Here is an 18,788-nt window from a genome sequence, read left to right as displayed (position 1 = left end):
TTTTCATCAACCCTTCCTTGAACTGTCAAATTTGACAATGAACCCCTCCCACGTGTGTGGCGCTATTGCGTGTCGCATGTGCAGCTCAGTGGTTCTGTTGGGGCGATAAGTTCTTCATCTGTGAACATACTCTCAAAGCATGTCAAGTGCCCATGACTATTTATAATATCACAACCTGCATAGGTATTTGCATTTCAATATCCCCTACTTTCTTTTGAAGAGTATATGATCTAGAAAGGTTTGATGATATGCCTGATGAACGAAGCAGGGTTTTATAGCTGCGTTCAAACTTTAAAGACGTAATTTGAATTTTTCGGAAATTATCAACGGTAGATAATAATAATAACCTCGTTTGGCTTTAATTGGATTAAAATGAACTCCATCGAATATTTCAGTCGTCCATCATATCTTTGTAAATACGGATCTTTAAGAGATCCAAAAAGGAATTGAACACCCACCAAGTGACGATCATTTTGTGTGTTGATAAAACCGTGTACTAAGTACATTTTAATAGCTAATGGATCAGAATAATATATCAATTCTGGTGCGTAAAACACTGTACCATTGTCATCTTGTTGATTTAAATTAAGATTGTACAGGTTAGTGGGAAAACATAAACTACTGACACTTCATTTACATACATCAAGTGGTTCGTCTTCTCCTTCCATTTCCTGAATCAGATTAAGCCTTAGTAAAGGTTTGGCAATGTTCCAAAGAACGTCTGTGCCATCCAACTGCGTCCGCAAACGACCGAAACGTAAGGCTTCAAATGCACTTCCACGAGAGAAGATGAGCAGGGAAGAATGAGAAAAATGGGGTTTAATGTCAACTCGACACAAACTAGGTCATTCCGGGACTAACATATCGTTCAATTTTATTTCACTAATTCGCTTGCGCGTAGGACCCGGAGAAAACCCACGAGGTTGGACAGGTGACCTACTCCTTGTCACTCAACCTTGCAGGGAAGAATGGATGCGAGGCCGCTTAGACTTAATAGGGTACCCTTACGTACTGTGCTGTCAAATGGACGCAAGTAAACAAACCCAAAGGATACATAAAAATACATGCTGCACTTTAGGCCACCTTTATTCTTTCAATAACAATGAATTACACTTAATTTTGGATATTTCTCAGTGCTACGTCCACTTTATTAACCACGTCGACAGCTTCATTTACAGTTTCTGCAGCTTCGCTCCTGATATCTACCAATTCGTTCTCTATCATTGACATATTTCCTGATTGGGCTGAAAACAAACATAGACTTAATGGTTACTAACTCGTGAGGGAATAGTCGATATTTAACTTGACAACCCCATTTTGTATTACCTGAGAATTAACAAAGGGTATTAAAAATCCCTAAAACGACAGCATGATACGGGATAACAGAACACGCTACAAGTATAACGGAATAACATGTATGTTCATTTGCTGTGTGTCCATATTAAACCCTTGGTCCTTTCAAATCATGGTGTAAAATATGCCCATATTTTCAATAATGTCTTCATAATAGAAAATCTAAAGCAAATGCTGTCCTAGTCATTATTAACACATACTAACAAAGTACATTCTGTATATAACGCTTGTTTGACGCCTATGTGGAATTCTTGTCGATAAACTGAACAAATCAGAATGTCATATTGAAATATTTCTCCAGCAGGCATACAATGAAGTTTAATATATAACAATATCAGATACTTAAATGTGTCTGTACCATATCAGATAGTTATTGTTAAATAGGACCCGGCTAGTTTTTTTATTGTAATATAATTGGGGATTATTGACTTATATGAAAATGATAACTTTGAATTTTAAAATGCAATTAATTAGTTTTCAAATTATGATCAAAAACAGGATATAGTCATGGCCGATTGTCGATATTAGTATGACAATCCATATTTGGCTAATTCTGTGCGTCATTTGGCATAATCGACCAATCAGTTAATTAATGACGTGGTGCCAGGAAAAAAACGACCAGAACTAGCCCCGACAGAGCTAGACCTATATAGCAGTTCTTCGGGGGACATGGTATGCCGTTTGCTGCTCTTGCTAGCGCGTGTTGAGTGAATTGAGAGACATTTATTTTTGAGTTCATACATTTATGTTGTAAATTTTGTATCCAGATTAATATAAAACATATTTTAGAAGAACATTGTATTCCTGAGTCTTGTATTTGACGTCATGGTGAAGTCTGTGCCAAAGTCAAATATTCAAGTCCATAAGTCTAGAACTAGAGAGCTGCAACAGTCATACCTAGACGATTAGTGGCCAAACCTAAGGATGTGTAACAGTTATAGCGGTATACGTTGGATTTGGTACGCTTGTGGTTTAGCCTCCATATTCGACCGGCTATGGTACATTATGTTTACCGCTTTTATTTGTTTGAAAAAGTACTACAGTAATGTTTGTTTTGGTCTGCCGTTATATGTTATAACACATCGATAACAAATATGTCACATTAAGTAGTCAATGTCTCTAGTTCATTAACATTTTTAACATACTCACATTGTGATGTTGACGTGGTAGCAGGACTTGAATAACTATTGTAGTAGTTGGGGCTTGAATAGCTATAGTAATCAGTGTAGTATGGTGTGTAACTACTATAGTTTGGAGAGGTGTTGTGGTTATTTCCAACTGTACCTGAATAAAACAGAAAACGATATAGATGATTTAATGGACCCTAGTTACTTTAGTAACGAAAACTGATGGGGACTCTACCCTCTACCCGTTACTGTCCCACCCTATACACATCTAATATGAAAATAAGGCTTTTCCCCCACCTTGGTTCTAAGGCTATTTTGGAATCCTTACCGTCTAATTTTCACCGTGATTCTTCTTTGTTCGCCAAAAGGAATCATTTCTTGCCACATCCGACACAAATTTATAATAATATAACACTTGTTTTATGTCAAATTTAACGATCCAAAACACGGGTTTGTGGGCTGTGTTAGCCAATATTCCAAATGTTATTGTGAACGAAATTTCTTGCTGTTTTTGTTTCGCACAATTCTACATGAAAACAGTTTCATAATGGCGTATCAATTCAAACGAATCTTGTTTGTGTTTTAAGATCGCTAAATTCTACATGAAAATAGTGCTGGGTTATTATAAATATGCGTCGAATGTGGCAAGAAATGATTCCTTTTGGCGAACAAAGAAGAATCACTGTGAAAATTCGACGGTAAGGATCCCAAAATAGCCTTAGAACCGAGGTCGGGGAAAAGCCTTTTTTTCATACCAGACGTGTATAGAGCGAGACAGTAACGGGTAGAGGGCAGAGTCCGGGTCAGAATCCGATGCTAAAGTAACTAACTGGACCCCGGAGAAGACATTAGTATGTAAGATCTTCACTAGGCACCCACCTTCCCACCGGGGTAGATTGCAGAATCTATATTTGTATGTATTTTCAGACTTTCTTGACGAATATAAAATATTAAATGTTTGTGAAATGAAATGCAGTTTAACGTCCTAATGTTCTACTCGGAGCTAATGAAGACGGGCAAACGCCATACAGTGAGCTATGAGGGAAATTTTGCCCGTATAGCGGGGCTTCGGCCTATAACTCTTATAATGAAAGGACCTTTTATGTGCACGCTAATTTGTACACGGTACCTCGGTTTTACGTCCCATCCGAAAGACAAGACGGCTGTCCTTGGCAGGCCCTCCGTCCTGCATCGCTGACAAAGGGGGATCCACGCCGAGAAATAACGGTGTCAATAGTTTTATTATGGTGTCTCTTGTGTGGCGAACCTAAAGCCTATAGTATATACTATACCTTGACCTGTAGAATTACCACCAGTAAAACATGATATTGTAGTAATAGAGGTAGCACAATATGCACTAGAATCGTCAGTAACACAGTCCATTAAACTAGCTTCATTACCAGTACATATATATCGTTTATTGGTACTTGAACAATATACATTGAAACTGTTTCCAGGAAGAATTCGTCCACCAGCTGGAAAACCCAACTCTCTACAAACAACACTGACAGCATTTTGATCAAAATTATCTCCACAAACTGTTTTATACTCAGTGTCTTCGTAAACCAGGAGAGCACCAGATGAATTGCTGTATTTAGAACTAAGGCGAACTGAAACAATCCAACATACAATCATTGATTTACATATTATCAGATCTGTCTTGCGCCTGTTTAAACGAGACTATAACGTAGACGCCTGCACAGTAAATAGGTCACACAATGAAACGTTGGACGCGGGTCGTCTCAAATAGTTACTTTATCTTTATTTCTTCAAAGTGCTGCTTTTTATTTGAATATTTAATCTGGTTATAATTTTATTATAAGCAATAACTACAGGATTAAAGAAAGCTGGCACTCCGTGTACATGCTCCATCAGAAAGATAAAGACAGTCTTGATTTAAACGAAGACTATTTTATCGAAAGGAGTAATTTTGTGATGTCTGGAGCAAAAATTAAAACATTAACAATAGTGTATTGGCCACAAGTCAGGTTTCAAGATCAAGGGGGTCTAGATAAATAATAACACACACATCATGTAAGGAGAAGCCCTAGAATATATCCTTATGCAATCTGATCCAAGACGCGAATTAATAGTGTGTGTAGCCGATGTGGGCATCGAAAGATGTCGTCGGCCGGCTTAAGACATCAGGGGAGTTGGATGGCCGAATGGTTAGTGTGTGCGCGCTGAATCATAAGGTCTGTCATTGAGTCAACTGGCATGGTTTCGATTCCCCGGTTGTACCGTACGTGACAAGGAGTAGGGTCGCCTGTCCAACCTCGTTGGTTTTCTCGGGGTCCTCAGGTTTCCTCCCACTGCGCAAGCGAATTATTGAAATAAAATAGAACCATATGTTAGTCTCTCTTAAGACGTCATTGAGAATCTTTTGCCATTCTTGCAATAAAGCTTGCTCAAGCTGATGTCGGTTTGCGAGAGGACGTGTCCGTTGCCCATCAAGTTGATCCCAGAGGTGCTCTATTGGGTTCATACCAGAAGAACTTGCTGGCAAAGGTAATGTGTGGACGTTAGCATTGTTCAAGTCATCATAATGGGGTATGTGGTCGGGCATTATCGTGCTGCAAAATAGCAACCCTGTGTTGCTGTTGCATGAACTGCACTGCCATGTTGCAGAACTTCATCTCTATATCTTTGACCAATCATGTTTCCACGGATGATAACAAGCCTTGTTTTCTGCTGGTCACAAATTCCTTCCCATATCATAATGCCACCTCCACCATAAGGAGTGCAGTTGAACACGAACACGGCCATCATTCCATCCCAGAAGTGCACGCGCTGCAAATCACGCCGCTGAAATCGACGTACAGTTTTTTCCCATTGTAGCCTGCGTTGACAGTGTTAAGGTCGAGAGACAGTGTGTCTGCTGGTGCGGTGACCCAATGTTATGGCGGTTGGACTGCAGTCGAAAGTTCTTGCAATTTGCCGCTGAGAAGCACCATCTGCCATACCAAAAAACCTCTCTCGTCTTCCAGTGTCAATCTTGGCATCACTGATTTGTTTTTATACTGAATCATCGCTCTGTCTACCCCTCCCCCACCGGTATTTATGCAACAATCATGCAAGTGCATCTCTAGAAAATATCCGGTAGTTGACGTAAAATATTATTCGTGGCCTGTAGAGAGTCCAAACGAAATCGTTAAAAGGACGACCAATTCAAATGGTAACCATGTAACCCTTGATGTATCTTTATCAATCTGCTATGGATAATAAGAGCTATTTAAACTTCGTGTGGGCTGTTTGAAAAGTTGCTTATAACATAGAAATTGTGTAATTATAAGAATTTAAATTTCAGCTCTATACTATTTTTCATGAGAGATTTATATGTCGTCGCACTCTAACCTATAGAGTTGTGGATAGACGAATGTGCCGGGCATATATGTGCATCCTAATAACACATCTGGGTATAAAATAACAAATTCGAACAGGTTTTACCTGAACCATAACAGTAAATGCCGTGATTGTCATAGCAGCGAGAAGATCCAGTAGTCCAGTTACCATGTTGACATAAATCTAGAACTGGTTCATTACCATTACATCTAAAATTATTATACCAATATCTTCCTGTCATATTATCAAAACGTGGACTATCAAAAATATCGCCTGATTTATATCCCATCTGTTTACAAATAAGTTTGGCTTTTGTATCGTAGATACCATTACTATCACAAAAATAATTCCAGGTATTTTGGTATTTCACCTGTATAAGACCATTGTTCGATTTATCACCATCAACCAATCGGAACTGATTTACTGAAACATTAAAATTGACCGGTTGACATATAGTTATTGTTTAAATAAATCTTATAGACAAACAAATAAAGACTAAGAAATATAGTAGCATTCAAACAAACCAACGTGCACCCAACATAACCTAGTTCATTTAAAGACAAATATTTTACTTCAAAAACCGGCTCATGCGGAGATTAGTCTGTTAGCCCGATATGGAAACCTGGGAAACCTTCAGACAAAGCATGGTCTTAAGCAGTTGACCCCTGGCCTTGTAAAGACAGGCGTGGAATCTTGACACTCATCAACCAGATCATTCGCATCTCAGACGACCAATAAGCCATTCGAAAATCATACAATCGTACATGGTGTTGTGGATGTTACTGTTAGAGGTGTACGGATATAGTAGTAAAAATTGCAGATTTGTTTCAGAAGTCAGCCACAACCTAACCTCTGAGAAGCTGCTTGTGCTCTTCAGTGGCCACACTACTGTGCTGCTAAACTTGGTGGTCTACGAGTTCCCGCATGGAGAATAAATCTGTGTTCTTAACGATAGTAATTGCCTTGACCCATGATCAGGCTAACTAGTGTGATTGAACATGGGGCAATTAGTGTGACTGAAGATCACTGGTACAGTAGTTGGTCTGGATGGTGTGTTAATTGGTGGATTTAGGTAAGACTTCTCAGGAAGAGAACAAGGACCTGCTTTCACTAATAACATCGATTAGCACGATGGAGCTGAAATGATGGGCACTTTAAATGAAAGCTCATTTGAGGTGCATATGAGATCAGTCACCAGTACGCCAACAAGAAAAACCAGGTCCTGCTGATGGAACAAGACAAATGATCTACGGCAGATCGTCTGGACTAGCCTTTCACCCATCGCCGATAGTTGTGAGCGGTTTACCTATGGTGGATTTAAATCAGAATATGAGCCATACAAATGCCATCGATTTGGTCTGACGTGTATGAATTGTGTGAATCATATTATTTGTGCAGAATCATAATAAATGTTATCGCAATTACCCGGTGTTTTTGTAAATATGATTACATTCTTTGTTTGAGAGGCATAAGGAGGCACTCGAGTTAACAATTCGATTTTGCCATAGTTTTAAACATGGAAATACATATGGAAAATCCTCTCAATTGGTCCAGTCGGTACAATTCTATAATACAAACTCAAAATGACGATATCTTGGCAAATGAGGGCATTCGGAAAATTCAGGATATTTTCTAAATAAATTTCCAAAATTTGAAAGATTGATATAGTTGTCTCACTAGTAATGAAAAAACTTACAATCGTCATCATTATAACAGTATACTCCAGCAAATGCATGAGAAGGGCAGTACGAATTGCTGTTAAATTCTGTGTTTCGACAAGATCTCAGACTGGTTTCAGTACCATTACATTCTACGGTAGACAGCCACATAGGTTTTGAACTTTCTCCATAGTATGGGCTAGCGTAGCCATGTTGATATCCAGCCTCTCTACAAGCAACTTCCGTTTCTTCACCACCCCACTGTTCTGGGCAGATTGTACCCAACAAACCATTTTTATAGACTAGAACTTGACGAATATCATTGATCATTGTATCTCCATCCTGACCTGAAACAAGATATCGAAGTAAAATTTAGCGCAAGTTTAACGTCTTCCTGCAAGACCTGAGCGTATTACAAAGACAAATTTTTAACATTCTTAATGACAAAGATGATGTTACACCCTGACCAGAGCAAAAACTGCAAAAACACTGCCAGCTACATGTATTACGCAATATATTTAGATAATATGTGCAATATTATTACAAACTACCTTTATTAAAGACACTAAGAGAGATAAAACTATAGTGGTCGGCATATGTTTTTCTGCATGGCAATATGTTTTTAGATGAGAAAAAGCGATTGGTCTCAGCAGTTTAAATGTTCCGCTACGAGCAATTTCTTGAATTATCTACATGCAGCAAATTTATATATTTGATTATCTCCAACAATCACAGCTCGACCACGCATTTCGTCCACTGTCTGTCATGTATATAAGTAATAATGTGTGTCAGTAGGTAATTGTGAGGAATATTATGAATTACTATACCTTGATCTGTATAATTACCACCAGTAAAACATGATATAGTAGTAATAGAGGTAGCACAATATGGACTAGAATCGTCAGTACTACAGTCCATTAAACTAGCTTCATAACCGGTACATATATATCGTGTATTGGTACTTGAACGATGAATATTGAAATTGTTTGCAGGAAGAATTCGTCCACCAGTTGGAAAACCTAACTCTCTACAAACAACATTAACAGCATTTTGATCAAAATCATCGCCACAAACTGTTTTATACTCAGTGTCTTCGTAAACCAGGAGAGCACCAGATGAATTGCTGTATTTAGAACTAAGACGAACTGAAACAATCCAACGTACAATCATTGATAAAATGGCGACGCTGTCGTCTTAGAATAAGCAATATGTTTCTTAAAATGGTTCTGCTATTGCATGTTACTGTATTATCCTTTCTTTGATTATAAATACATTGATGATATAAGGGAGCCCTAGTAAATTATACTCCGAATGTCTAATCTGGGGTGTTAGGTGGCCGAATGGTTAACGCGTATGCACCGAATCTCAATTTCAATATATTTTGATCTATTAGAAAGAAAGCCACTTCAGAGAGTTATTCAAGACATATACCCTAGGTTATTCAAAAATCAGTTTACAAACCAGTCGTTTCGCGTTTATTTTTATATGGGTAGCTAACCACATTCATGTCCATTTACTGAATGATTTATGTAAATAATGTACATATTTCTAATTCATTTATATTTAATTATATTATCCAAACATGTAGTATGTTTCGCTGATTTCAAATATGTATAGCATCTATATGTCTGAATGCTAACGAGTTAAAGGGCCATATTGTCTGGCATTTTGAATTTTACTTTTATATAATCACCCGACAACGTAATGAGCGATGTCAGTGTATTCCTTGACATACTGTTATACACCAAAATTATCATCCTACAATACATACTATGGGAGCTATAGGGGATTATTTGAAATGGCGGCCGTCTTGGACGCCATCTTGAATTACTCTAAACGCTCAAGGGTGACGAGGTTCGCTCGTCAGATTTTAGTCAGTCTATATTCTTGAAATTGTGCGGTTTGGAAGAGAATGTTATATAGATTATAGGTGATTACTAGAAAACAATTAAAATACTGGTTATAGACGCTATGCGTATAGTCATGAGCTTGCTCTTTAAGATAATTAAAGTATTGGAGGTGATATCCTTTCAAATGGGCGAAAAATGTAAATATATTAACATGTTAAAAATCTTGAATTTTCCATGTTTTTAATATTGAGTCATAAATTAATGGTACCCCCATCCCCCACGTGGTCTGATATTGATGTATAATTGTTAAGTACGAACAACATGTTCTTAAAAAGTCTTGTTTCATGATGATCAGGCAAATAGAAGTATTATAATCAATCTATTCAAATCGGCAAAAATGAACAAATTCATAATTTACTGTTAAAATTTAATGAAAATATAAAATGAAAGAGTAAAATATCAAAGTTTTTCGCAATTTTATATAATTTTTCGTGGTAGGCTCCTATACATGGTTAGCGTTTGAAAAGAGTGATTTTAGTTATTTTCCTGTTTGAGTCGATTTTCAAAGCTAATTTTACGAGATATACGACTTTTAATATTGATACATTATGCATGTGATATGTAAGAACTTCTAATATATTGTAGTCAAATTTCTACACTATATCTTTTTTTTTTTTTGCCACAAGTATCAATATTTGGCACTTAAGGTACTCCACACACAGTTGGCGGTACTTGTTCTGAAATATTTGATGGTAATTTCTTAATCTGTATAACATTCTCTTACAAATCCCACAATTTCAAGAATATAGACTGACTAGAGGGAATAAAATCAGATCATAAAAATAAAATAGTAGTTTTAAAACGTGCGAAAGGGTACACCGATTCAAATGGTCATATCACAGTCAATATTAAAGTTAGCGTCATATTACTTTGTAGTTTTACATAAGTTTGCATGTACTATAAGATTATGTTTTTTATATTTTTCTGAGGGGTCACTTTACATCTTTCTAAGAATTCCTCCACTTGACATGGAATGACCTAATACATATATCTACAAGAAAAACCCGTAGGCGTTTGATCATAAGTTCTGACATTGAGTCAAATGGCGTGGTTTCGACGTTAACCTTATTTCATTTCATTTTCCCCCATAGATTCAAACCTTCAGAGAATGTGGACAACATTAAAAATAGCCGTGTAAAATATAAAATAAATTTACCTGAACCATAACAGTAAATGCCATGATTGTCATAGCAGCGAGAAGATCCAGTAGTCCAGTTACCATGTTGACATAAATCTAGAACTGGTTCATTACCATTACATCTAAAATTATTATACCAATATCTTCCAGTCATACTATAAAAACGTGGACTATCAAAAATATCGCCTGATTTATATCCCATCTGTTTACAAATAAGTTTGGCTTTTGTATCGTAGATACCATTACTATCACAAAAATAATTCCAGGTATTTTGGTATTTCACCTGTATAAGACCATTGTTCGATTTATCACCATCAACCAATCGGAATTGATTCACTGAAACATTAAAATGGACGGGTTGACATATCGGTATTATCTAAATATTTCCGCTGAACTATGTGATAATGATATTTTATGTTTCACAAAAGCATGGCTTATGAATCTGTTAATTGGTGGGTTCCGTTCGCCTTGTTAATTAAATATAAATAATAGTGTGTGGTTGTGTGTGTGGGTGTGTGTGGGTGTGTGTGTGTGTGTGTGTGGGTGGGGGGTGGTGGTATCGCTTTATTCGTAACAATATTTACTTGAAACGTAGATATTAAGGTTTTGTTTGGAAATTATTTTTAAAGATTTTTGTGGGAACTTTTTTACCACACCCCACCCCCACAAGCAGCCATTCTGATTATTGGAGTTTAATCCAACATAGTTACTAGCAAGCCAGATACAATATTAGAAACAATGTTATCATTCTTGGTGATTTTAATGTATTGGTTTTCTTACAAAAATTAATAGTAAACTACATGATTTTATTAACCGATTTAACTTAACTCTGCTTGTGAACGACCCTAGAAAAATAAGCACTGACAAGATTTCGCTTCTTGTTGACCTTGCGACAGTTTCATGTCTGCATGAGCGGTACCTTTACGCCACATTGAGACAAACTGGTAGGGTAGGTAGAAGTTTCATACGCAGACGTTGTAGCCGTGCAAATTTCAGACTCGGGGCAGACCTAGTGTAGCCGCCAACCCCGAACAGACAGACTTCGCTCGGGGGTCATAACTCCGAAACCGGAAGTGGTAGACTAACGCCACCTGGCCTATGTTACTCCCCGGTCCGAGCTACCCCTATACCCCAAATTTCAGACTCGGGTCAGACCTAGTGTAGCCGCCAACCCCACCTGGCCTATGCTACTCCTCGGTTCGAGCTACCCCTATAACCCAAAATTCAGACTCGGGGCAGACCTAGTGTAGCCGCCAACCCCGAACAGACCGGCTTCGCTCGGGAGTCATAACTCCGAAACCGGAAGTCGTAGACTAACGCCACCTGGCCTATGTTACTCCCCGGTCCGAGCTAACCCTATACCCCAAATTTCAGACTCGGGGAAGACCTAGTGTAGCCGCCAACCCCGAACAGACAGACAGACAGACAGACAGACAAACGACAGTCACAAATATATATATAGATTTAAACTAACTTACTTATTCATTTTTACCATTACTAATTTACTGTAATAATGCGTTGTCTATAGCATAACATTACTTAAAGGAAGGGGTGGGGTCTAGTGGTATAACGCGCGAGCGTGAAACCGTATGGTATTTCATTGATTCAAGTGCCGTGGTTTCAATTCCCCACTTGTTCGTGACAAGGAGTAGGATCGCATGTCCAACCTTGTGGGTATTCTCTGGCTTCTCCGGTTTCCTCCCACTGTTTAAGTTTACGCGCAAGCGAATTATAAAAATAAAAAATTGAACCATAATATGTTCAAAATTGACCAAGTTGTGTCGAGTGGACGTTACCCCCCCCCCTTCCCTCTCTCTCTCCCCCCTCTCTCCCTCAAAGGTAGGGGTGGGGGTCTAGTGGTATAATCGGCAAGTGACGTGGTTTGTACGTGACAATGAGTAGGATCGTATGTCCAACCTTGTGGGCTTTGTCCGGTTTCTCCGGTGTCCCCCTACACCTAAAGTTTACGTGCAAGCGAATTATAGAATTAAAAAAGTGAACCATATGTTAGTCCAAAATTGACCTAGTTTTGTCGAGTGAACGGTACCCCCCCCCCCCCTCTCTCTCTCTCTCTCTCTCTCTCTCTTGTCGTGACGATACTGTTTAAAGCAACAAAAAACGTGTAGGATAAACACTGCAGACGAACAAATAAAAGCTAATATAAGAAGTATAATAGCAACAATGTAAAGATACGCTGATTTTAACGTCCTCTCTACATAATTTACCTTTGTAAAATCCCACCAATACATATTCACGAACAACCGGTACCTGGTGCTTTACGTAACGAACAGGATTCCTATTAGAGATTCGTCTCTCATAATATTTTAATTTGCCATGGGTTCGTGTTGAGCTAAATGGACGCATTGAAACGTTGTTATTGGACCTAATTGTCTTACATACAAAACCAAAAAAAACTTTTATTAAAAAAAGAATAAAATAATCTAGTCGACATAACCATTACAAAGAAATATGAGCGTCCTTGTTATATCCTTCTGTAATCGCAGTCCCTGCACTAAGGTGATGATCGAATGTTACAAGGAAGATCGAGTTTTTACGGTTGTAATATTATTATAAACATGGCTACCTTTAATTATATTTTTCGTATTTATCAACTTTAAAATCAAGCTTGTACACCATAATCCATTTCGGACTTCATACCGAAGTTTTGTTTAAAAAGGTAATGAAAAAACTTACAATCGTCATCATTATAACAGTATACTCCAGCAAATGCATGAGAAGGGCAGTACGAATTGCTGTTAAATTCTGTGTTTCGACAAGATCTCAGACTGGTTTCAGTACCATTACATTCTACGGTAGACAGCCACATAGGTTTTGAACTTTCTCCATAATATGGGCTAGCGTAGCCATGTTGATATCCAGCCTCTCTACAAGCAACTTCCGTTTCTTCCTTACCCCACTGTTCTGGACAGATTGTGCCCCACAAACCATTTTTATAGACTAAAACTTGACGATCAGCATTGATCATTGTATCTCCATCTTGATCTAAAACAAGATATCGTAGTATCATTTAGTGTAAGTTTAACGTCTTTCGTCACGTTCTGGGGCCTAAGCAAAGTCTAACAAAATATCATTATTCTTTGAAATACAAAATGTTCGCGCAAAAATATATATATATATATCTTGCTGGGTATAGTGATTAATTGCTTAAGTCAAGAAAAACTGCTGGAGTGACGATTGGACACGCCATCTTGTGTTGATTCCATGTTTCTGTCTGTAATGTAAATATGAATTCATTATTTTAATTTCTAAACACACCAGAGTACGCTTTTAGCAAATTTTAATGAGATACAATGTGATCTTCATTAATGTTAATAATTGAACATTAACATTGAGTTTTAAGTGGCAAAATGCACAGCTAAACTTTGTCAACGACATCGTGCGTCATTTTGAACTTTGAAGAATGCTGTAAATTACTATACCTTGACCTGTAGAATTGCCACCAGTGAAACATGATATAGTAGTAATAGAGGTAGCACAATATGGACTAGAATCGTCAGTACTACAGTCCATTAAACTAGCTTCATAACCGGTACATATATATCGTGTATTGGTACTTGAACGATGAATATTGAAATTGTTTGCAGGAAGAATTCGTCCACCAGTTGGAAAACCTAACTCTCTACAAACAACATTAACAGCATTTTGATCAAAATCTTCGCCACAGACTGTTTTATATTCAGTGTCTTCGTAAACCAGGAGGGCACCAGATGAATTGCTGTATTTAGAACTAAGACGAACTGAAACAATCCAAAATACAATCATTGATAAAATGGCGACGCTGTCGTCTTAGGATAATAATAATAATACTCTAATTATATAGCGCGATAATACTAAAACGAAAGTTTCTATTGCGCTTTTCAAGTTTTCTATATTGAACTACGGAAACTACGGATAAGCAATGTAGTTCTTAAAATAGTTCTGCTATTGCATGGTATTGTATTATCCTTTCTTTGATTATAAATACATTGATGTTATAATAGAGTCCCAGTAAACAATACGCCGTATGTCTAAACATTTGGGGAGGGGTGGGCGAATGGTTAACGCGTATGCTTTGGGTCAGAAGGTGTGTAGGGTCGCCTGTCCAACCCCGTGGGTCTTCCGGATTCCTCCCACTGCTAAAGATGCCTACGGGCAAGCGAATTATTGAAATAACATTGAACCATATGTTAGTCCCTAAATGACCCAGTTTGTGTGTCAAGTGGACCTTCAGAGATTGTGGACAACAAAGTGGCCGGATAAAATATAAAATAAATTGAAACAAATTATGTTGTCGTTTTTACCTGAGCCATAACAGTAAATGCCGTGATTGTCATAGCAGCGAGAAGATCCAGTAGTCCAGTTACCATGTTGACATAAATCTAGAACTGGTTCATTACCATTACATCTAAAATTATTATACCAATATCTTCCTGTCATATTATCAAAACGTGGACTATCAAAAATATCGCCTGATTTATATCCCATCTGTTTACAAATAAGTTTGGCTTTTGTATCGTAGATACCATTACTATCACAAAAATAATTCCAGGTATTTTGGTATTTCACTTGTATAAGACCATTGTTCGATTTATCACCATCAACCAATCGGAACTGATTCACTGAAACATTAAAATGGACCGATTGACATATCGGTATTATCTAAATATTTCTGCCAAACTATGTGATAATGGTATTTTATTTTTGTCAGAAGTCTGCCTCGATTCCTTGTGTATCGCTATATTCGTAACAATGTTTACTTTAAACGTAAATATGATATTGAACTTCCATGACTTGAAGCTTTGTGGTTAGAAACTACTTCTTAAAAAAAAAAAGATTTTTAGTAGTACGGAAGATCAAATACGAACTATTTTTGTTGGTTTTTTTTTATTTCCAATTAATATTTTTAATTTTCGATTTTGAAAAATAATTTCTAATCTCTATTTTTAATGTTCGATTTTGTAGAACAATTTTTAATTTAGTTAGAAAATTTAGTTACAAAATTAGAAATTATTTTACAAAATTAGAAATTATTTTATAAAATCAGAAATTATTTTACAAAATCAGAAATTATTTTACAAAATTAGAAATTATTTTACAAAATTAGAAAGTATTTTACAAAATTAGAAAGTATTTTATAAAATTAGAAATTATTTTATAAAATTAGAAATTATTTTATAAAATTAGAAATTATTTTATAAAATTAGAAATTATTTTATAAAATCAGAAATTAATTTATAAAATCAGAAATTATTTTACAAAATTAAAAATTATTTTATAAAATCAGAAATTATTTTACAAAATTAAAAATTATTTTACAAAATTAAAAATTATTTTACAAAATTAAAAATAAACCTTTGATTTTTAAAGGGTGATTCTAGCCATAAAATCAATGGATGCAACCGTTTACTGAGTCAACCAGGTATCATTATCCTTATCTGTCTAACCACAGATCTGGACAATTGACCACTTTCATGATGTAGATTTAGTTTTCCAGTGACAAATTATACAATTTCTAAGTACATCACATGTTTATGTTATTGTTTTTTTAAGAGCTAGAATGGTCCCTTTTGTTGTATTATAAGTAACATATATAGAAATAATTATGTTTTCACTTTCTTAGAAAATATGAAATTATCGCTTTGACAATCCAAAAAGTAAAATAGAAATAATTATTTTTTTCATAGTCTTAGAATAAATGAAATTATAGCTTTGACAATCCAACAAATGACGATCAAAGACTTTAATTAAACCTGTCCTGTTGGTGGTTATAGCTGCACCTATACACAAACAGATACTACGTTTGCTTCAAAAAGAAGGTAATGACAAAAACTTACGATCGCCATCATTATAACAGTATACTCCAGCAAATGTATGAGAAGGGCAGTACGAATTGCTGTTAATATCTGTGGTTCGACAAGATCTCAAACTGGTTTCAGTACCATTACATTCTACGGTAGACAGCCACATAGGTTTTGAACTTTCTCCATAATATGGGCTAACGTAGCCATGTTGATATCCGGCTTCTCTACAAGCAACTTCCGTTTCTTCCTTACCCCACTGTTCTGGGCAGATTGTACCCCACAAACCATTTTTATAAACTAAAACTTGACGATCAGCATTGATCATTGCTTCCCCATCTTGATCTGAAACAAGATATCGTTGTTAAATATGCATCGCAGAATAACTATCTGTACCTATATTTGAAATAGATAACCAGAAACGTGTGCAATATTATTATTTGATTTGATATAAATTACATCAACACAATACATAGAACATCTAGTCTGGATATCAAAATCCATTTGAGGAAGCAGCGGAATCTCAGTGAGTTAGGTTCTGACTCGGTAACCAGCCGTTTGTGTTTTCACGATTGCCCAGTCTGGTCTCCTCTTGTCAATGGTGGCAAAATTCGATGTCTCGCACACGCCGCTATCCAGACCGAATTGTTTAAACAATTATCGATATTCAATTAGAATTTCAATGATTCAATGCTTAAAATATACTCACGATTGTGTACTCCTGTGACGTATTGGTAATTTTGGGAGCTGTGGTGATCGTATTGAGAGCTGTAGTAATCGTTGGTAGAGTAGTATTGTGAGCTATAGTAATCGTTGCTAGGGTAGTATGGAGAGCTATAGTAATCGTTGCTAGGGTAGTATGGAGAGCTATAGTAATTGTTGATTGGGTAGTATTGAGAGCTGTAGTAATCATTGCTAGGGTATTGTGAGCTGTGGTAATCGTTGCTAGGGTAGTATGGGGAGCTGTAGTAATTGTTGCTAGGGTAGTATGGGGAGCTGTAGTAATCGTTGCTAGGGTAGTATGGGGAGCTGTAGTAATTGTTGCTAGGGTAGTATTGAGAGCTGTAGTAATCGTTGCTAGGGTATTGTGAGCTGTAGTAATCGTTGCTAGGATAGTATGGGGAGCTGTAGTAATTGTTGCTAGGGTAGTATTGAGAGCTGTAGTAATCATTGCTAGGGTATTGTGAGCTGTGGTAATCGTTGCTAGGGTAGTATGGGGAGCTGTAGTAATTGTTGCTAGGGTAGTATGGGGAGCTGTAGTAATTGCTGCTAGGGTAGTATGGGGAGCTGTAGTAATTGTTGCTAGGGTAGTATGGGGAGCTGTAGTAATCGTTGCTAGGGTAGTACGGGGAGCTGTAATAATCGCTTGTAGATAATACTGGAGAACTTGTGTAATCTGAAGAAGAAAAATAGAACACACAAGCAAAATAAAAGGAAATACGAGGAATCGTCATTTTGTGATTAATTAATCCGATTCCCAGCTTGTACCTGGCAAGGAATAAAGTTGCCTGTCCACCCCCGTGGGTTCTTTTCCGGCCCTCCGGTTTCATCCTACTACTAAACATCCCTACGCGTACGCAATGTATTAAAACAATGGTCGTTAACCCCATTTCTCTCTCCCTTCAAATTTCAGCTCTTCGAAAATAAAATATAACCGTTATAGTCTTCAGTCGATCGACTGCGCACGCGTAAGGCCCCCCTTATTCCCCACCACCAAAACATAATGTAAATTATAATCATACATATAAAATAAAAACACTCTAGACCTTCGGGTTGTATGGGGTGAACGTAAAATAACCTTTATAGATGGAATCTAAAAAGAGTAGATGGAAACTCTCTTAAACAGCATCATGTAAGCACGTCATGGACTCTTGTGTGACATAGTATCATGAACGTTGTTTGAAACAGTATCACACATTGAACGTTGTTTAAAACAGCATAACACCATAATAATAAGAACGTTGTTTGAAACATTTTCACGTAACCATGTCATAAACACTGTTTTGACCGACGGTATCGGGTAAACCCGTAATGAACGTGTATTAAACGTAAACGGTATCACGAAACCACGTCATGAACGTTGTTTTAAACGGTAGTAGTAGGTAAAGACGCTATGGACGTTGTTTTAAACAGTGCTACATGAACACTGTTTTATACAGTATCAGGTAAAAACGCCATGGACGCTGTTTAAATCAGTATCAGGTAAAAATGAGAGAGAGAGAGCGAGAGAGAGAGAGAGAGAGAGAGAGAGAGAGCTGGGTTTAACGTCCTCTCCACACAAACTATCGTTCAATTTTATTTCGACAATTCGCTTGCACTTAGGGGCTCTTTAGCAGGGGGGGGGGGGGGAAACCTCTTCACCCTGAAAAAAACCCACGAGGTTGGACAGGCGATCCTACTCATTATCAGGTACCACCGAGGAATCGAAACCGCGTCAGTTGACTCAAAGACAGACCTTATGA

At 37.1% G+C, this 18,788-nt stretch overlaps 1 protein-coding gene across 1 annotated transcript; it reads right to left on the bottom strand.

Annotated features, from left to right (window-relative positions):
- Positions 1-1,084: 1,084 nt before the first annotated feature.
- LOC126830098 (scavenger receptor cysteine-rich type 1 protein M130) lies at positions 1,085-10,966 on the bottom strand. The gene is made up of 7 exons (XM_050560374.2): positions 10,547-10,966; positions 8,308-8,625; positions 7,519-7,827; positions 5,928-6,245; positions 3,773-4,090; positions 2,503-2,637; positions 1,085-1,244 (listed from the first exon to the last, which is right to left on the bottom strand). Exons 1-7 carry the CDS (start codon positions 10,728-10,730, stop codon positions 1,114-1,116), a joined length of 1,713 nt encoding a protein of 570 aa, XP_050416331.2. The 5' UTR covers positions 10,731-10,966; the 3' UTR covers positions 1,085-1,113.
- Positions 10,967-18,788: the final 7,822 nt, after the last annotated feature.

Source organism: Patella vulgata, chromosome 8 (assembly GCF_932274485.2).
Source record: "Patella vulgata chromosome 8, xgPatVulg1.2, whole genome shotgun sequence".
NCBI lineage: Eukaryota > Metazoa > Mollusca > Gastropoda > Patellidae > Patella > Patella vulgata.
The sequence above is the reverse complement of the archived record's forward strand: the minus strand, read 5'-3'. Positions and strand labels throughout refer to the sequence as shown.